Raw genomic sequence first — 21,461 nt, 5'->3', positions numbered from 1 at the left:
ACGTTAGAAGCCGTTACAGAACATAAACCAGTACTAGATCAACATCAGATACCAGATTTAGGGACTTTGTAAGCCGTTTCAAGGGTCTGTTCATTATTTTATTTTGCTACTGTATAGGCTCCATGGTAAATGTTCCACTTTATTCTACAGATCTGAATATTTCTTAACTATTTCTTGAACATTTGATGGAAGGAACTCTGTATCTTTTGCTGTAATTGTCGTAAAAATGGAAACAGTGCTGAGGCTGTTATGCAAGTTCATTGTTGGCATGCAGAGGAATTTGGTCTATTTAAACTCAATTACATTCTTCAACATGTTTGATATAAGACTGAATTGTAAACTTATCTGTAGACAGTGTAAATATTCAGTTGTTCGCATGGATTAAAATACTCAACGATGCTGAAGCTAAGCATTTGATTCAAATAATTAATTGGAAGTACACAACCAAAACAGTGGTGGTTGTATAATAAAATACCAGGTGGTAAACTGGATCTATATTATTGTACCTGACATATTTAACTTTGCTTGTATTTCCTCCTGTCCTGAGTCTACATTTTTCAAAGGAACGCTGAGGTGACCCCCCCCCCCCCCAGCTAACATAAACACTGCAAGCACTAAACACTCACATATCGGCTCATGCTGTCCTTGTCATCCACTTTGCGTTTCTTGGAGTCCAGGCTGTAATCTGAAGAGCCGCGGTGCTTCTCGCTCGCTGCCCGCAGGCTGTCTGACGGTGATACAGAGTTATTCTGCCAACAAAAAAACAACCACATGCAGCCACATTAGAATCCTCTGGGTGTGCTTCACCTCTCGATTCTTCAAAATACGGTCAATATGTCTCTTGTAAACAGTACTTTGTTTTGAATCATGCAGAACTGCAGCTTTAGACGGTCTCATGTGAGGAAGTGAGAAAAAAGTTAATCATCTTCCTCCATCTGAACCTATCTTGACATGATATGGAGTAACTAACGGCATGACTCTTAAATACCATTATGTACAAGATGTCAGTGAGAAATGTGCCCCTCACTCGAGAGACGATTTGGAGATTCAATGCAGCATGTGACGAACTCCCATGAAACCAGAAACAAATAAATGGTGCGTTTAAGTCAAGACAAGCCTCCGGAGCCTTTGACAGGGCTGCGACAATCTTCACTGTAAAGCTAAAACACACAATGCTACTGGACAGAGCTGGGCAGATTTGGGTTATAAGGGGGCAGACGAGGATTCTGGGACAGCTCAGCCCTGCTGCTGCTGCTGCCAAGGCAATGAAGCAAGGAGGAAACCGACGAGGCAGCTGAGCAAACCCACAAAAAAATGTCCTGGAAGACAAAAGCAAGAACGAGCAAGCAAGGTGATGCGTACGACAGATTGAGGAGCGAGGGAGAGAAAATGTGAGGTAGGAGGTGTGTGTTTATACACACACACAAAAAGACAACCTGACATTTAATCCCCTGGTAGACCCTCACAGTGACCTAGTCAGAGACACGCTCAAAACAACATTAACTATTCAAGCCCAACACAGCTTGCATTCCTGACACCCAAGTACATGCAAATAAAAGCTGGTTGAACAAAATCTCTAACTGTAACTGTTATACCTACATACATTAAGAGACCACTCAAAATGTTTCTTAAATATTTATCTCTACATGTATGGCAGCCATTCCAGTGTCTGTTGAATTCCAACACAGAAAAACGTTGTCAGTAGAGTATAGAATACAATAAAAAAGAATAACTTAACTCAAACACATACCTATAAATAGTAAAACCAGATAAAACTGATAATGCTGCAGCGGTCTCTTTTTCCAGAGCTGTATGACTGCTGAATAGTCACTGTGTGTGTGTGTGTAAGTGTCTGTGCTGTGGCAGGTCAGTGACTAAACGGCAGAAAATGACAGCAGAGTTCATGAAAATCAACCAAAATTTAAAAAAGAGGACCGAAAGAAAGAGGCCATTGAGGGAACCTGGACAAGAGTGCAATGTGAAGACACAAGAGGGTGTTGCCAGCAGAGAAAAGAGCCATGAAAGAGGCATAGTGAGAAATAGGAAGACGAAATAAAAGAGGAAGAAAGACAAGAGGAAAAAAACAGGAAAGGATCTTGGCAAGCAATGAGAGCGTAGCAGTGCGGCCATGAGTTCTCCCGACTAGTGGGAATGTCCGGGCAGGCTGGCACTCTCTCAGAAGCTGCGAACAGGGTTTCTGTAGTCTGGGCAATGGTGTGGTGGGGTGGCACCGCCAAACAGGCCGACAGGCAAGAAGGTAGGGAGGGAGAAGGGGGTGAAGCTCAACAAATCCCTGCCTTCATCACAAACAGAAGGATATAGTGAAAGAGGGAATAGGAAGAGGTCTGACTCCGAATGAGGGAGACAGGAAGGTAACAGCTTGAGAGAAAGGCCACACTTAAACTAAAAAGACCTCCTGAGCTGGGGACAGTGGAGTGTGACGATAAAAAACACTGTGACAGGGCAGTTAATGGCGCGCACACACACTTTCTGCCAGGTGCACATCCCTCCTTCTCAGGTCATAATAACGATGCGTGTTCAGCTACTGTTGTGGAAAAGAAAGCCACACACTGAGTTTTAGTCTGGCTCGGTGTGAAGATGGCGTCTGGAGAGACAGAGATCTCCTGCAGTCTGTCTGAGTATCTGAGCCTGTGACCTTTAAAGGATTGCTTAGACTCAATAACCCCGCAGTTGCCTCCAACTCTGGTATCAGATGACCTGAGACAACAGGACAGGAAGACTGTGAGTGTGTGTGTATGTGTGTTAGAAACAAGAGGAGGAAGGGGGGTGAAGGGATCAGGTATGGCAGCCGCTCGTCACCATACGGGCCCGAGAGAGGGGTTTGGGTTCCCTTCAGACTTGAGTGGTCTCATTCAGGATGGTCAGTCAATGGGAACTCAATCTGGCCGAGCAGATCCAACAGAGCGGTACGCAGCGGCTAACTGAAGCTTTAAGCCAGTCCAATAAACAAGGACTTTAACATGAGAAGGAAGCGAGAGATAGGGAGAGACAGAGGGGGAGAGAAGAAGAAGGGGAACAGAGTAAATAGGTGAGATAAGAAGAAGAGAGGGCAGCAAAGAAAAGGCAGAATAAAAGAGTATTGGAAACATGGACCTGTGAATCTTCTAAAGTGCTGAGGGAAGAACAGGAGAGTCAAAGTCGATTTTAATTGTGCTGAAATTAAAGGAGGTCGCTGACTACTAATCCTCGCCCAGTGATTGGAGTCATTTTCCACCTGGATTAGATGGCACTGGCTTATTTGGCCAGACTTCATTATTTGATTTCAGTCAGTGGCCCCCCTGAGTCCAAAAATGTGTGTCCCCCTGCACCGAAGCACGGAATTCTATTGAACAGCGGGCTTAAGTCTGCGTAAAGCACACCTAATCACCAAACACAGAACACACACACACACACACACACACACACACACACACACACGAGAGTCAACGTACCGTGCTCGACTCGCGCTCTTTCAGAGGATTGGCCAGGGGCGAGTGAAAAGATGAGGGGCCAGGAGAGAGACAAGCAAAGCACAAATTAGTATGGAAGTCAATGGAAAACAGTTATAGATTTATAAAAAAAAGCGTACAGATAATGCTTAAGTCTGATACTGTGCATGGCTCATTTCAGTAACATGTAAGGGTCCTTTTAATAGAAACGTACATAAGCAGAAACTAACACCTAGAATTATGCTTAGAAAATAATGAAGTAGTTATTCATGAATCAGTTGAGGACACTGCCGGGTGTTCATCAGATACACCTACTATTTGACCTCTGACCTTCTGGGAGGTTTTAGGACCAATTCAACATATTATTAATTATTGATTAACATGTACAACTGCAGATGAATAACTAAACAAACCCTCAGTGACCCAACACTTATAAGTAAAGATACACATATTTATTGTCTGCATTAATGAGCGTTTTAAGTGCAATACTGGTTTAGTGATCTATGAAGCATTAATAATTATGAAGCCATACCTTACATTTTATGTATGCTTTACATAGGAAATGTGTTTTTTTTTCCAAAAACAAAGATGTATTTTGATCATAGACAAACATTAGCACCTACATTTCTGATTAATGAATAAACTCAGTAGCATGCAACATCCGGACTTCATATTTCTACACTGGTATTGTGTCGGTTCTTCTAACAGGTTAATCCCCCACACACACACGGTAAACTTTCCTGGTGTTGGTACAAACTACACAATAAATGAATAAATCAGTGGTTGAAAACCCTCAAACCTGGGCTGCTCCTCACCTCTGTGCTCCAGGTCGTGGTGGTTCTTCTCATCCTTTACGGGCAGGTGGGCCTGGCTGCCCAGAGCGCCTAGAGCCAGCAGGCCGGAGCCGGCGCCCGTCACAGGGGGGAGTCCGGGGGGCTGCAGGCCTGAAGGGTGGGGGGGCAGCTGGACCGGGGGGCCATGGGCCGCGTGAGAAAGGTGCTGAGCCTGGAGCTGCTGCTGCTGTAAACAAATGCAGGGAGACAAAACAGGGGACAAGTGGGTCGGCTGGGAAGTGAATCCATGAATGAGCGCACTCTACTCATGCAGCAGAGCTGGCTCTCACAACATTTAGTTCAAGGCCAAACCGTTTATGCATAATAGCACACTGACAGCGACTGCCAACGTGCTGATCCAGCTCATTCACTGAGAGGAAAACTGACTCTGCTCATAGCTGCGGATGTACAGTACGCTTGTCATCAAGTGTTAGATAACTGAAACAGAATACATTATTACATTAATAATTACTTTGGGTTTGGCTGAGCAGTATCCAAAAATAGACTTTTGCATCAGGTTGTAATATGTCACTTAAGCCACATTATAGGTAAGTTATAACTTTAGTTTTTACCCTATAGGAGCACACTAAGACATAAGGGCAGAGTAGGCCTGCAATAAACTGTTACTTTCATCATGTTATAATTTATTATACTAATCGTTCTATGATGGCTATTAAAAAGTTACAAACAACCATCACAACTCTCTAGAACCTGAACCCATTCTTTAAATTATTGGTTTTGTTTCACCAAGAGTCAAAAACACACAAATATTAAATTGCATATCATATAAAACAAAGAAAAGCATGTCTTCACATCTGAAAAGTTGGGACCAGGGAATATTTAGGTATTTATGCTTCTTCTTCTGTCTGAGCGTCTCTGTTAAAAGGTTTGCACATGAGTGAGATGTGCCTCCAGGTTTACATTACAGACCTGCTAAATTTCCCACCTCATGCGCTCCACTTATTACAACACTGCTACACTGTTGTCTTACAATGTTCAAGACCTTTACGTGCTCACCAGGTTGGATTCGACAACATGTCACCTCGGGTTGTCTGAAATGATACAGAGCGCTTAGTGCTCTCTCCCAAAGTACGGTGCTTCAATCATAGTTGGGATGGTTAAAATCAATAGGTCTACACTTGAAAACCTCAAAACCTTTCAACACTCTGGAAAACCAAGCAAGCATGCCCCCTCCTCCAACAAAACGCTGTTAAGCACAGACACACACACACACTTCCCAAGAGGCCAGGGATGTGTGTGTGAGAGAGGCAGCCAGAGCGCAGTGAGTAGATAGACAGGAGTTAAATAGCCACTCAGGCAAGAGGGAAGCAAGTGCTTTAAAACAAGGTTAAATAACACTTAGCACATCCATCAACTGCCTCTCCAAAGAAGAAAAGAAAAAAACATGATTGCCATTCTGCTTGTTGGCTAGAACTCCAATAGCCTCATCCATACATCCATTACATAAAATGGAGAAACTAGACGAGGGCATATCTAGGGGCTTACCACATTTAAAGGTTTATTTAGCAGCTAGCCATTATTCAGTCAGCTCATTATGTGGAGCTGGACCTGAAATCGTACGATGGATAGAAGCAACTGAGGGGCGGCATTGTTAATCGATATTGTGCTGGTGTGCCGAGCAGCCCATTTGTTGTGCAAAAGGAAAAGCGAGCAGAAGAGAGAAAGGGGCAGCCAGAACAAGAAAAAAAGGAGGGAGAGGCAGAATCAGAAAATAACAAGAGAATGAAAGAGAGAGTGAGCGAGGGATTGAGGCAGGGACTTCCCTATTGAGTGTGCCTAATGAGGAAAAGCATGCAGGGATCATTATCAAGAAGCCTCATTAACGAGTTATGGCTGAGGAGAGGAGCGGGCGAGGGGGGGGGGGCGGGGGGGGGAAGAAAGAGGGAAAAAATTCACGAAAATAAATTGCTTCCAATTCAATATTCATGGATAAAGAGCTGGCTTCCTTTCACACTTATCTTTTTTCATTATGTGTAAATGCCGCCGCTGCTCAGGCAACTTCCACAGGAAACAGGCAATTAAAGTTAACTAGGCGAAGCTGGCTCCCTGCAGAACTGTACTGTCAGGTGGAACAAGCATCAACAGCACCAGCACAAACCAGCTGCCACACTGGCTTAATAAGTCTGGCAATGATCTCCACATTACCTCATTTTTCTCTGCTAAACAACAACGGCTGTGGCTCATCATATTTTCTTCAGTTGTCGCGACAAAGATTAGCCCTCATTCTACACGAAAAACAGAGCCGAGGGAAATTGGTATAGGAATAAGGGATGAGACACAGGAAAACATTTTTTGAGATCAGAATGAAAGTCAAAACTATGACACCTGAGACTGAAGGACAACAGACCACAAATATCCAAACACATCCAAGTCATGCTTTGTCCCCCTTAAAGCACCAAATACCCCTTCACTAAGACACCAGCAAGCAATTGAAAACACTTGATAAAAACAGATTTGTTTGGCTATGTTTAACCTGAACACTGACCATGAATGCTGGGTAGACACTATGAGGCGGCTGCTGCTGTTGAGTCAAGGGAGAGAGGAAGAGGAGAGATTCAGCCAGAAAGGATTTAAGCAACAAGCAGGAAAACTGAAGGACAATGATAATAAGTGAAAGATCCAGCCCAATTTTCCAGAGTGCAAGGTAATAAAACTAACAAATCTATAAAACTACTACTAAAGAGAACACTGGTGGAGGGATGTTTAAAAAAATATAACTTAAACACTAAGGAAACTACTGCATTTATAAGCTAACATCGTTTATCTGAAATGTAATGGTGACCTAGGACTTTAAATGACTATCATCCTTAAACATGACACGACTTTAGACATTAAAAATGTGTAGATGCTGATAAGCTAAACCCTGTGCTGTGTTTGGGGACTCTTTCTTTAAATGCCTATACACTCCGGTTGGAAACAATGATATAATGACATTCTGATATAAGGTAAATATGCACACACAAATAAAACATGCAAATTATGAACAGAGGAGATCACTGTTAGCAGGAACAACACCAGGCAGAGTAAAACGTTACATTGCGTGTCCCACAGATAATAAAACATTTGAATAAGTGTTGGTGATAATCATCGCACCATCTGGAACTGAAAGAGCCCTACTGACAAATCAAACCTAACCCTGTATGGCCTCGGGCCAATATTGATGCAAAACATATTGTAAGGTGGACGACACTAGTTCACGTTTCCCTTAGTTTCAGTTCCCTTTAGCCTGCTCGATACCAAGGTGATGGTTTTATGGTTTACAATTATGGAAGCTGTTTTGACACCTTCAGAAAGCATCATAATTAAGTGACATTTTATTTTGGACAGTTTACTGGTTTGTATAGGTCAGCTATCTGTAATTATGCTACATTTTCAAACAAAAATACAAATACAGGATTAGGGCTAAATTATAATTTAATAACTGTTCTGTCATTCAAGTCTAAACATTTCTGAAGAATTATCATCCCAGTTTCCCACAGTCCAAGGTGCTGCTTCATATTGCTCACTTTATTCAAACTTCAGCTAAAACTCAAAGATTCTAAATAGATGGGTGTTTGGGGGGAAAGTAATATTTGAATTGCATCACATACATTCACTGTGTGTGTGTTTGTGGACCTATTTTCTGCTCTAGCTGCTGAGTCGGCTGCTCTCTGAATATCTCTGAGGCTTTAATGACAAGAACAGAACAGCAGCACCACCTCACTCACACTACGGGACATGGAGATTGATCACCTGCCATGTCTGCGCCCCTATAATTAAAGTCTGTTTTCCTGTGTGTGTGTGTGTGTGTGTGTGTGTGTGTGTGTGTGTGTGTGTGTGTGTGTGTGTGTGTGTGTGTGTGTGGCCCTGCCCCCCTTAATGAAGGCAGGGTCACTCCTGTTGATTCACAAAGCGGGTTGAAAAAAAAGGAAAAGGAAACAGGAAATAATTACCTCTTGAAAACTGGGGGTTGTGCTCCTGGCTCATTTACTCTAATCGAATTTCGATATCTGCCTCTCATTAGACTTGACCCCTGACCAGTGGGAGCAGCTAACCGCTGACTAACCTCTAACTACAGAGGGCTAATCAAAAGGGTCAGTTATCCATCTGCGTCCAAGATGGCTATAGGAAAGCAGCTCTCTGATAGTTTTTCAAATAAAAGCAAATGGAAGACAAAATCGCTACAAAAGTGGGGTCCAAGAGTGGATTTTGTGTGTGTAAAGGGTTGTGGCTACAATAAAAGGGTCAGTTATTGATTTTTAAAGTGCACTCCTTTCCTCTATTAAAGTATAGATGGCTGCAGATGCTCTCAATTAAATCAAACGTAAGAAAATGTACTTTTAATATGATCACAAGAAAAACAACGAGTTAAAAGCCCTGAGGGTTTTTCTTAGATCCTAAAAACCTACTAGTGAGACTGGAGCAGACATTATGTGTACACTCAATATTTGTTTCAGCTTTGAAGAAGTGAGGATCTGTGTCATATGTGACAGTAAACTATTGGACTGTGGGGTGGGGAAAAAAAGAGTGATGGGCTTTCTGGTCATTTTTCATCTTTATAGTATTAAATAATTAATTAATTTATCAAATGAACAGAATATTCAATGCATATAAACATTAGCTGCAGCTCTAGCAAACCGAAAGCATCTAGTTCAGGCTATTTATATGGTGTAAATACAAGGTTAGCAGTGTGTGTGTGTGTGCTCCTCAAACAGACAAAGTCTTTCACCCACTCAACCTGACAAAAGCTCAGTACCTGCTATGTCCACACTGCTGTAAATCTCTGTTACGATCACAAAGCTTATCCCACACTGACCACTTTAATTCCTCCTGCTGCCAGGTCAGACGTAGAGGTAAGCCTGTTGGCTGAAACCTTTTATCAAAAATTAAAGTGCAGCCAAAGTGAAATCTGAGAAACCCCGGTGATCTGATCTCAGCCTGTTCTGTGTTTCTATATCAGATGTCCTTTGACTCTGCCTGAGGAAATCAGAGCACAGCTGCTGCTGGAACCGGCTCCCTGCGTGCTGACAGGTCACGGTTAACCAACAATCAGAGGAATTACAGCAGTGAAGACCAGAGTGCACTATAGCAAACATTGCATTGCAAATAAAAACATAGTACACCGCTGAAGACAGGGGCAAGGCTGCGCAAGTGAAGAGGTATACGGTACTGCCAGTGTGTATTCAGACTGAACGTTCAAATGCCACATACTGGAGCAAGAAAAGGGTTGCAGATTAATACACTAGGCTACACTTATTCCTTTTTCACCCCTATTTTCCTCCTGAATCCATTACCCTTTCTGTGTTTATCCTTGACATGCAACGCCTCAACTGAAGCGTATAAAAAGGTGAAATGAACCTGCAAGCAATAAGGTGGCACATTTAAAACTGTCTATACGTCTGAACTGGAGTGCCGACCCTCTCTATATGTGCAGTTTTGCCCCTGGCCTCAGGTCAAATGAAGTAAGAAAAGGGGATATACACACAGTCAGAGGCAGATTGGGAAGTCCACGTACCCCGATGATCGCATTCAGCTCGGTCATGGTCACCTGCTTGGCTCGCTCAACAGCCTGAGCCACCTGCTGCTGGTGCTGCAAGACACATAAACACAGAGATTAGATCCTGAACGACGAGGATTTATTAGAAAAACATTATAAAAGCACATATCTGGGCCTATACCGACAGAAGTAACAAACAGGTTCTGTAGCTGTAGAAGGTGGAAAAAAAGCAATCTATAATCCTATATCCTACTCAAATCACAACAGTTGCATAATAAGGCTCGTAACGGGAACAAAATGATACATAACAACTAGGGACAATAATGATGACCCGATGATCCATCAACTGCTGTTAAAAATCTAATCAACGATATAGCAACCAAACCAAAGTTGGCATAAAAAGTGTTGCATCCCGAAGCACAGTTTCCATTCATTGGGTTGTTTGTAACAGCTGGAATAATATATGGGAGTGACAGTTAGAGTACCTGTGTCGTGCCTTACCGTGAGAAAGAAATAAAAATAATTCAACTGAAATCAGCAGAATGGGACAGCCGAGTGTAGTTTCCATCTTAAGATATGTGAAAGCTTGTTTTAAAGTTTCTTGCATATTTTAAGTACTTTGCTTGTTTTTAATTTAAGTTATTATGAAATGGCATAAGTCACTAGGGTTGTGCTGCCAAAACCATCAACTCAATTACCTTTTCAAGGTTTACATAATTGCTTACAATCTGTACTCCGTTCACACAATGAATGCATGCTGGTAATATATGAGATAAGTCGTCATTCCTCCTGTTGTTACCTTGCGTTGCAGATGAAATTATTCTCACTCCTAAAATGTTGCGAGCTGGAGTGACACTCACCTCTTGTGACAAGAATGGCATGATCTGAGCCAGAATTGCATTGAGACGTTTGGCAATCTCAGTCTGTAGGAGAGAAGAGGGGAGATGTTAGAATGAGAGTCTTTCAGCATGCCACAGGCAACACTTTAATCAGGCTGTAAAACTATCTATAAAACAAAAGGGTGTGCATCTATGCACACACACAAATGTTTGCAGTGTCCATTTGGATAGAGCCTGTATTTCTTAACTAAATTGGGACCGCCTTTGAACAAATTTAGTTTGCCCTCTCTCCTGCCTCCATTAGACTCAGGCCTTATTTCATTAGGAGGCTGAAATATGCTAATAGCATCTGGCTGGAGAGGCCGTAACGAGGGCCATACTTCATAATTACGCCCCACACAGAGGGGGGGGGGAGGCAGACAGGTTAACTCTCCGGTCCCATTTATCAGAGGCATCTTTGGTATCGACCGCAGAATATTAGCTGGGAGAGTAAGATGATACTGCAGCGCGCGGCCGACAGAGCACTTTACAGCGCTGCATTTGGACAAATGGATATGCCGGGTTGCCCGCCTACCGCACTTGAATGTCCCAAGACATTTTGCCCAAACCCATTTCCTTTTTTTTTTTTTGTATCTCTACTTTCCACAGAGTGAGGGTGAGGAGGAAGGAGAAGAAAACAAAAAGGAGAATAAAGGGTGAGGGGATAGAAGTGTAAGGGGGTGATGAATGGCAAAGTGAAACGCTCTGATTTGACACTAAGGTAATGTAGTTTGACTGAACCGGGGGAGGTGAACTAATTGATTGTGAGAGATTAGGGGTGGAGGCCCAGCAGGTGTGTGGGGGTGAAGAGGTCCTTCCCGCCCTTTTATACGCTGCTGCATTCCACTCATTTTCTCCCTTAACCTCCTTTGACTGCGACAGGGGGAGTGGGGGGGGGGAGAAGGTGGAAAAGCGGGGACAGGAGGTGCCGTTGGCCTTTTGCTCAGCTCTTTTCATTTGGGAGGAGGGGAGACGGGGGAGAGAAGAGGAGGGGGACAGACCTTTGCTGGCCTGTCAGGAATTATCTCACAACCTCCTGTCTGACCTTAGACGCACTGCTTTCTCTCCATCCAGCCTCCCCCCTCCAAACACTCCTTCACACCCCTCCCTGCTAATCTCCACTACTCTGTGCACTCCCTCCTTTCTCCTCTTCCTCTCTCATCTTCCCCCTCTTCTGTTGCTGGGGCAACGCTATCTGGCAAGGCAGATCGTTATGTAAATTGGGCTGGGGCCCTGACCAGAACAGCCTGTAAAATCATATTAGGCGCAGCAAAGAGGCAGGTCATTAAATTGAATTTTCGGCCTGTCGATCTGATTGGCACGGGAAATTAATGAGGGATAACTGGGAGTGGGGAGGTGGGGAGGGGGTGGTGCACTGGGGGAGAGGGCTGACAGAGAGAGAGAGAGAGAGAGAGAGCTCTGTGGAGACTCATAAACCATCATCATTAGCGGGGGCTGGATACAATGACACACAGTAGGATTAGAGTGTTTCAGTATCACACCACTTCTCTGAAATGGCTGCAAGGGGAGCAACATGGGGCTTGTAGGAAACAGCGGTATGCTGATACACTTGGCTATTAGAGCAGCGACATTACAAACCCTCACCGCAAACCGATTCACAAAGAAAGGCATCCATTTGTTCAGAGCAAAATCACCACTCCAGAGCTTCTATTGGGAGCCAGAAACATTCATGGCATACAGGTGCACTCTGCCTCCTGCGCTCAGTGGGAGCAGCGTCACCAGGTGCTCCCAGAGATCATGCTGAGCTTGGTTCACCGTGTGTCAGGTTAAAATGTTCCCAAACCCTTTGCTTCCTCTCAAATTTATTGCAGTCAAAATATTACTTTGGAGCCAGGAAATAAAACAATGGAACAGACTTCCTTTGTAACCTTTTTTTTGGTTTTGTGGCGTAATTATTGATGCCGTATATTTTACCAGTAATTTCTCAGCTACAATTACGGAGAATGTGAGGGCAAGCACATCCGCCCACCGGCAGCGCGGCCTTTATTGGCTACATCATGTCCTTCCTTTTCAAGTTGAGTCCCAGCACTCTGTTCAGATAGAGTTCACACTTGTTAGGGAGGGCAAATGGGCACATGGCTTATTTACACAACTTTTTCACAGCCATTTGGCAGAGAAAATATACTCATAACACATCACATCCAATGACACGCAGCCTCTTAAATTACTCCCTCTTTACTCTGGAGGCACCATTTTCCACAGTGCTTTTAGTGACAGAGACAGGCACTGGAAAGAGTTTATTGTCACTTAAAGCCACTGAAAACAGAAGCCTTTGAGCCAGTAGAAGCTTTTCACTGCAGCTCCACAATTACAGGTACTCAGGGTTGTCTAGTAGCACCAGAGCTTGGAGAGGCTCTCTCTCTCCGTGGCATCCCTCCGTCAATGGTGCATTGAAAGCCATTTGGCTGTTTGTCGCTGCAGGCATTAGCCCCCAAGTGGAGAGCAGAGTCTCTGACGAGGATTCAATTGGCAAAGAAACCAAGTGGCATGTGATGGTGGTGGTGGTGGTGGTGGTGGAGGGCAGGGCTGTTTGGGAATTATCTTCTCAGCCAGAGCAGAGGAAGAAAGAGGCACTTAGAGGTATCTTGTTCATTACAAATGCATGAAGAATATTTTGCATGTCATTCTATTTTGAGCTCATACACACAAAACTGAAGTGACATCAGTTCTTTTAGTGGAGCGTATGGAAATTAGTTTATTTCAGGAGATTGCATCTGATTTCATATCACGAGAACAATATTTTTGATGGATTTCATTTGGAATCATGCAGTTTATGTTTACAAAAACAACATATTTTCCCCAATATAACCAGATCAACAGTAACACACAGAACCAGGTTGAGTGTACACAATCTAACACCAATGTCCTACCAGCCCTTCTAGCCCGGCTATCAAAATAAAGCATGTTTCACACCCTGCAATAACCTCGTCAGGCTCCCTCAAGAGAGTGTGTAAGTTCCCGTCCTCAGTTTGCTTTGGCTTACAGACAGGTCGGCAATCATCACCTTGGCAAACAATTCCAGGAATCCTGTATAAATTATTCATTTTCTCCCTCCCTCCGCTCACGTTCTTCCTCCATCGAGGAAACGGACACGACTCTCTTGATAAAGCACTTTATTCCTTTCCCTCATTCACTCAACAAGTGAGGAAATGGATACATACAGCAGATGCACAAAATGGCTACCTAAGGTGCAAGAAAAGTAATCAGCCAAGCATAATAGCATGGTTTAAAATCCGCCAATGGTTAATTTATGTTCCTTTTGCTTTCAATTTACCCAAAGAGAGAAGTGAAATCAAAATGAAGGCAAGCGTACAGAAAGATAAACATGGACCACAACAGAGAAGACAGGAAGTGAAAAACAAAGCAGCCCGTACCACAGAGTCAGCAGGGCATGTTGCTGAGGCAGCCTAATGAGCTGCGCTAATTAAAATCACTTATTGACAGCAAGCGAGGGTGATTACCTCCACCCTGCACTCTTTGCCATCATAAGAGACACTGTCAAAACAAATTACCCCCCGGCAACCGCACAGATCCCTACACTAGCAACCGCTCAGCAGACACAGTGTAGGGGACACCGTGTGGCTGTCCCAACTTCAATTACAGTGTGCAAAGACTGCCACCAGGTCAGGGATATGAGGTTTATGTATACAGTTCTGGAAAAAATTAAGAGATCACTCCATATTTTTCTTAAACCTGTATCTCTACATGTATGGCAGCCATTCCAGTGTCTGTTGAAATCCAACAGAGAGAAATGTTGTCAGTAGTTTAGAGAATACAATAAAAAATAATTTAACTCAAAGACATAAAACAAGAGAAAGCGATTATGCTGAAGTGGTCTCTTAAATTTCCGTGGCTGTGTGTGTGTGGTTTGTGCAACCCCCCCCTCTGCCTTTTAATCCAGCTCTGTGGCGATAACAACACAAAGTGACTTTATCAGGTCTCTTTTCCCTCTGTAATAAATCTCGACAAGCAAGTAATGTGACTGGCTGCATCCAATAATCCAGCCCCCCCCCCCCCCCCCCGTTCCTCCCTCCCAATAACAGGGGCAGCTAAGGGCTGTCTGTTTACCTCTCGCTGATGTCATCACAAACACTGGTTCACCAGGGAGGGAGAGAGTAAGGGAGGTGGCAGGAATCATGCATTATTCAGAGAGCTCCGTAGACTCCACCGGGCTTATTGATAAACAAAGGAGATGCACAGGAGAGGAGCAGTCGATTAACCCATTTACCCTGAAGCCTCTCTCTCCTTTCCTGTTTCCATCCCCCTTTGTTTTGTCCACTGCCACCAGCATCCACCCACAACAGCCAGCTCCACCCCCTCCTGCAACCTTCTTGTTGGTGATAAGTGCCTGACAGAAAGCGCTGAAGAACTGGGGGGCTATAACAGCTAGTTAGCGCACACACACACACACACACACACACACACACACACACACAGTCTACACCTGATGAATTGTGCAGCGTGCTACCCTCCCACTGATGCCATTAACCTTCTGGATCTGAGAGCCATGAAGCCTCCACCCCACCTCTGCCCCCCCTCTGACAGACTCCCACTCTCATACATCATATCACACAGCTAATGACACAAGCCATCATTCACATCACATGGTTGGGGTAGGGGTGCACACAGAGGAGGGGGAAGCAATGAAAAGACACGAGGGCACGAGGAGGAGGTGGAGAAAGTAGAATGGCTGAGGCAAAGGTGACTGAGGGAAACAGAAGACAAGACAGAATCAGAGGAAATGGAAATGTAAGTGGAGGGAGATAAAAGAGGGGCATTTGAGAAGCCGGTTATCTTTTCCCTCTTTTAAAGTCGGCTGAATAAAAGATTATGCTAATGTCGGTTAATAGAAAGGAAAATGTAGGTTTCACACGGCTGACTAAAAGGCCCTGGGCAGATCTTTAGCTAAACAGAGTTGTTTTGCAGTGTTGTTTGAAGGTGTAATCTGACTTCTGAGGAGCATTTAGGATTATATACATTTCAATGCAAGCCGTGGGCTGGACAACTGTTTTAAGATCTATTTCAACTTCTGATTGATTGTTTTATCCAAAATAGTCAACATGCTCATCACAATATCCCAGACTGAGAGAGCTTGTTTTGTTGAAAACAGAGATAATTTATAATGTAATAAAAACACAATAGCAGCAAACCTTTGATTGAATAACTGACTTATCAAAAAGGTCCTCTTCATTCATTTTCTGTCCAATTGCTCATTTAATTGTTGTTCGCCCTACAAAGACACATTAAGTGAGAAAACTCATTTCCAATATGATGTTGGAAGACCCGGTCAGATACAACAAAACGCATAAAAAAGGTAATAAAGACAACAATTCTTTTCTTTCCAGAGAAATATCAGAGCTGACAGAAAAGCGTGCTGGAGATATGAAGCTCAGTTTGGTCAGAGAGCAGCATGCAGGGCTGAGCGATGGTCTCTGCAAACACTAAACCAACATGCCTCCATAACTCTGGACATGACAGGCCAAAGATCAAAACAATAAAGAAGACTGATGTGAAACGTGGTCACCGCTCCGATGAGAAGAAGATTTTAACATGTCTGAACCTTCAGAACCCTGCTTGGGAGGAGTGGAGGAAACTGCAGATTGTTTTGCCCTATTTATCTGTAGAAGTCTTTCCACTGCAGCAGGATGCCCAGTGCTGGGTGGCGGCTGAACTAATGAGCTTTTAGCCCGCCTGGCACTGGGGAGGCAGACACAGAATAGAGCACACGCAGACACACACACACACATTCAGGAGGACAACCCACACAAAACACATCCTCTCAAGACGGTCTGCCAAATACTTCACTTTAATCTTATCAAAGCATCCCCATCAGGCAGCATGCCCTTCGTGTTGTTTAGCCTGTCAGCATTTTCACTACAGGAAGCCACTATGTGTATGCGTCCTAAAGCCATTTAAGGATGGGGGTAGAAAGTAAGGGCAGGTATGTGTGTGTATGTGTGTGTGTGTGTGTGTGTGTGTGTGTGTGTGTGTGGGTGTATTGATGTTCCTCGATCACCAAGGGGAAGAACAACAGTGTTTTGGCTGTACACAGAGCATCCCTGATATGGCTACATACCTGTTTGTGCATCTCAATGTTGAGCCCATAGGACATCTCATAGTACTGTAAAACAAGAAAGAAGATAAAACATTAATACATAATAAAGAAAGCACAATCACTTGCTTCAAATACTTTACTAAGATGCACATTAAAATAGATAAAGGGCATGATGCCATCCTTGAGATCTATATTCCCTTATTGCAATCAACTAAATAGGAATCCCAAGTAACCTCTTTCATTGGCGAATTTGGTTGTAAAAAAGGAGATTGTGGTTGACTGATTTGACATTTGCATCCTCCCTCCAAAGCATCAGAACAATAAAAGAGACATGTCGAATACTTGTTGCAGCACAAGGCGTGAGCTATTACAAACACACTGACATTTACCAAAGAGGATGAAAACGTCATGTTCTTTGTGTGACCCCAGCTGACAGACGACTACTGTCTCACTAACTTCTTCTGGGCACTGCCTGTCATTGAGCTGAAAACACTGTCTGTGACTTTAGTAACCCACAAGAAGGCCAATACCCTCATTGAAAACAACATTATCTGCTGATGATTGCCAAACGCTTGTAAGCCCACCAACAGATACAAGCTAAAGCCCAGTGCTGTGCCCGTTTTGTTTATCTAACAGCTTCCATTTATTATAGCTACTCCCACCACCTTCTGGTTACTTGCAGGGAAAATAATATTTAACAAACGTACTGCTGCGTTTGGTTTATGTCATTCCTTTGATGTACAAAAAAGATAAGCACGTACAAAGACAAACTGAGACAGGGCTAAGTTACAACCGTCGACAGATAAAGATTGTTCTTTTTCCACCTACACAATGCAGAAGTTTAAAAAAGATCCTTGGTGTTGGGACGTCTTTCAGAAGCACAGGTTTCTTTTGTCTCCATTTGATCAGCTCTGAACTGAGTGAAATAGGTTTTGATTGCAGTGTTAAAAATGTTTTACATGAAACACTTTTAAATCTCTTCTATCAAGCTATTCGAACCACGTATCTTCGGTTTAAAGAATCTTAACCATCAGCTATGATTCCTAGAAAATGGTGCTAACAAAATACAAACAGTGGTTTGATTTGACTGGTTACTGACTTTTAATTGAATGGTGATTGTAATGATATTGGGGCTAAAACGGTTTATTTTTATTCGTTTACTGCACCATTTCTCACTAATAAACTACTCACTTGGTCTACAATATGTCAAAAAAGAAGAAAAGATAAATATCATGTTCCCCAAACCCCAAAATATCTTGTTTGGTTCGACCATCATTTCAAAACACAAAAATAATAAGTTACCTGTCATTAAAGGACTAAGCTTCTCTTCACATTTGATAACCTAGAATGAGCTAATGATTGACATTTCTGATCAAAGGAAAATAAATTAGAGATCTCAAAAAGATGCTGATATTTCCTTTTGTTGACTGATCATAGGATATTAGTGTTAAGACTAGTGATATCTATAATTGAGAATGTTTTCATTTATATTGTGGTATTGATGCTAATGACAGCACTTAAACGAAATGTTTATCATCTTTATGATTGTTCTCCACATATCTCTCAAACCACTGGGTGTGTCAAACGTGTCTCAATGACCCCATGGTTGACCGTGGGTCAGTTGGGAAGTAAAGTAGAATACAGGAAACCCTCTGATTCATGCACAAAGCCAGCAGACCAGTCATTAACCCCCAGTGGGTCATGGTGGGTGTGTTAGGGTGGGGGTGTGCAGGGTCATAAAGAGGACCCCAGGGCCATAGAGGGGGTCATCACACCCTCCAATCAATAGTTGGACATTTGACCCCTGCTAGTTTCAACCCCCCACACACCCCTACCCTGCACCTTCTTATCCAATGAAAACAGAAAACACTGGCGTGAGGCAACAACACCAAGCAGGGACAAATGCTAACATGGCCTCTGCAAAACACCGGGCTGCAACACCTGTGAGTGTTCACCTGAGGCTAAAGGGAGGACACGGCACTAAATCAGATTCAGAGGTTTACGAAGAGTGCCCTTACCATGACGTAGTGACGCTGCATCTCTGTCTTTTCATTGGCCAGCTTGTCGTACTCCACTTTCAGACTTCAGGAAGAGAGAGAATGAATCGTACCGTTATGGAAAGTTTGATATATGCATTCATTTGTTTATATTATGCTTAAATTAACACGTCCAAACATATATTTGTAACATCAGTTTGTGAAACTACAAAAATGGAACAAGACAGACGCAGCTTCCTCTTCCTATTCTTTCCAGGAAGCCAATGATGTTTAGTGTGCTAGTCATTACCTGTGGTACTGGGCCTGCAGGAACTGAAACTCGTCTTTGATCCGGTCACAGGACTCTGCAACTGTGAACTTGAAGCCAGGCTGCCCTGGCTGGTGAGGTGCCTGAAAAGGGCAAGATTGCAGAGACCACAGGTGTAAATAACACCATCACAGTACAGATAATAGTGTCATCTCGCTATATCCGCCCACTCCTCTGTCTTGGTGAACAGTTTTTGTTTTATCTAATGGTTTGCCCTCACATTTCCCTACAGAGTAACAACTTGTGCACTGAGGATCACTTGATCCATTCTCAAAGTAATGTTACAAGGTAGGATGATAAGGAAGGGATAAAAAAAACACACACACAAAGCTGTGGTGTGCACACAAAACAATTTCCCTCTAAGCAGTGTAAACATGTGACTACAAAACTGCACTGTGGAATGAAGTCAGATTACAGCAGGAGGTGATGATCTACTTTCCTGAGTTCATCAAAAAACTCTGATCTTATCGCCAATAAACACGATCTCCCAGTTTCTCTGCTGGCAGCGTGCAGCGCCTCAGCAGCAGCACCGATGCAGACCATAAATAGTAAGGTGTGGATCCGCAGCTCCAGTCTGACGAGCTAATTAGGCTACTTTGAAGGGCGGTGCATTTGCAATTTACAAACATAGACAAAGAAAAGTACTTACCGGATGCCGGCCTTGTGGATACATGTCGTGTCCTTCACACAAGGGAATTCGGTGGGTTTTCGCTCTCTTTCCTTAATCCTGCGAAGGTGCGGTAAATCACCGCCACCCCCTCCCCTGTAAACGCAGGATGGCGGCGGACAAAGCCCTGTTCTCGGCTGCGAGGCACACACTTAGACCGCTGGATGTTATCACCTCGTCGGCCTCTCCTTTGTACCTATACAAACAGAAAACGAGGCACAGCTGAGGCGCTGAATCACTTTCGCATCAAACCACCATAGCGCCTTGTAAATCGACAGGAACTGAAGCTTTAAGAAACTAACCGGTTTATCATCTACTCTATCACAACATAAGAATAAACTGTGCTTTTCTTCAATGTGGCATTAACATGTTTTTGTTTCAGATATCCTGTCAATAATCTAGATAATACCCCTCATGTTGCATTACATAGAGGGAAAAACAAGCAAAATGCGTTTGAGCCGATGCATCAAATAAATCCCAAAGTTGATACTTTTGATCACAACCTCAACGACATGGTGGCTTTGTATTTCTCGTAAATCTAACGAGTTGGCTTCCACAAAAGGAAACAAGAACACACACAACGGGGTTGTTTTAGGTGGTCCAGGAAAAAAAGAAAATCTGAAAACAAGGAGCTTTCAAAGTGGGCTGCCATGAAGCCACAACGCCACCACCTCCCGTCTTGTTAGCGGCTCACTTCATGTCGCCCTTTTTACCTTTGTCTGGGCTGATTCCTCCCCTCTCTTGTGCACAGGTAACCAATAATAGAATCCAGACTCAAAAAGCGTAATATCCTTCACTTGACGCCGGAAACACGGAGAAATAAAGGCGGAAGATTTCCGTCGCAGTTTCTGTTATTCGTAGACTTCTTTGCCCCTGGAGAGTCCTTTAAAACCTCGGTGATCCCGAGGCAAAGAGCGTCTCTCCGTCCGGTTGGACGCTGGAAACCCCTCGATCGGGACGAGTTGTTGACTGCATACAACTTTCAACAATATTACATCCAGTAGTAGTACACGAATCTTCCAGTAAGTCCAAAGATTATTTTTTGGGCGAGTAAAGTGTTTTTTTCCTAATGTCGACCGTTGTGAAATATACCACGAGCTTGCTGTTGGGCATACCCAGTTCCTCCGCCGCGCGCTGTACCACACACAGACTGTGCACTGACACGAGGACCCGACTGCCGAGAGAGGGCCCTGCTCTGACCAATCGGGTGCTCCGAAAGGAGTTTAGCCAATGTGGCCAATCACAGCACGGTATCTCCCACGTGGGGTGCCCAGTGCACCTGCCTTCTGATTGGGCTGCGGTGTGTGACCTCACATGTTCGCCATTTTGGATTTGAAGTGACATTCAGTGCGTTCAACAACTTGTTCAAAACAAAAGGCAGTAATTTATTATATATCCTTGCCTTCAACTGCTGTTTCAGAGTTTCACACTTCAAAAATGTACCTGAGAGTTGTATAAATAAAAACTAGGCCGTTTCAAACAGTATATGCAGATATAAACAAGAAAATAACCCCATAAAATAAAACATAATTCATTATTTTAATAATAGAAAAATATATATATCAAGCAGTAGATGCAGTATGTAATTATGATATGTTAGGATTATAGTCCGCCCATTAACAGGCGTTTAACATCTATAACACATTATGCTTTCAAATCGAGAGAAGCACAGAAAAAGAAATAAGTCATGCCAAGAAAAATAGAAAGCACATAGAAATTCATCCCAAGACCTCAATAGCAGCAGGAGATGTGAATAC

General features: G+C 43.4%; 1 protein-coding gene across 11 annotated transcripts in view; it reads right to left on the bottom strand.

Annotated features, from left to right (window-relative positions):
• tle3b (TLE family member 3, transcriptional corepressor b) overlaps window positions 1-20,844 on the bottom strand; it is a 28,397-nt gene extending 7,553 nt beyond the window's left edge. The window contains exons 1-11 of one of the 11 annotated variants that reach the window (XM_063881297.1): window positions 20,418-20,844; window positions 19,687-19,900; window positions 19,020-19,120; window positions 18,752-18,815; window positions 16,755-16,799; window positions 10,640-10,702; window positions 9,768-9,872; window positions 6,789-6,824; window positions 4,265-4,469; window positions 3,453-3,469; window positions 627-749 (exon numbers count right to left, since the gene is read on the bottom strand). In XM_063881297.1, coding sequence (XP_063737367.1) covers window positions 627-749; window positions 3,453-3,469; window positions 4,265-4,469; window positions 6,789-6,824; window positions 9,768-9,872; window positions 10,640-10,702; window positions 16,755-16,799; window positions 18,752-18,815; window positions 19,020-19,120; window positions 19,687-19,710 — 783 coding nt within the window. In that variant the 5' untranslated portion in view covers window positions 19,711-19,900; window positions 20,418-20,844. Of the gene's footprint in view, window positions 1-626; window positions 750-3,452; window positions 3,513-4,264; window positions 4,470-6,788; window positions 6,825-9,767; window positions 9,873-10,639; window positions 10,703-16,754; window positions 16,800-18,751; window positions 18,816-19,019; window positions 19,121-19,686; window positions 19,901-20,417 lie in introns of all 11 variants that reach the window. The other 10 variants (XM_063881290.1, XM_063881293.1, XM_063881298.1 and 7 more) reach the window with 10 other exon arrangements.
• Window positions 20,845-21,461: the final 617 nt, after the last annotated feature.

This window comes from Eleginops maclovinus, chromosome 4, assembly GCF_036324505.1.
Source record: "Eleginops maclovinus isolate JMC-PN-2008 ecotype Puerto Natales chromosome 4, JC_Emac_rtc_rv5, whole genome shotgun sequence".
NCBI lineage: Eukaryota > Metazoa > Chordata > Actinopteri > Perciformes > Eleginopidae > Eleginops > Eleginops maclovinus.
This window is presented reverse-complemented; position numbering and strand designations above follow the sequence as displayed.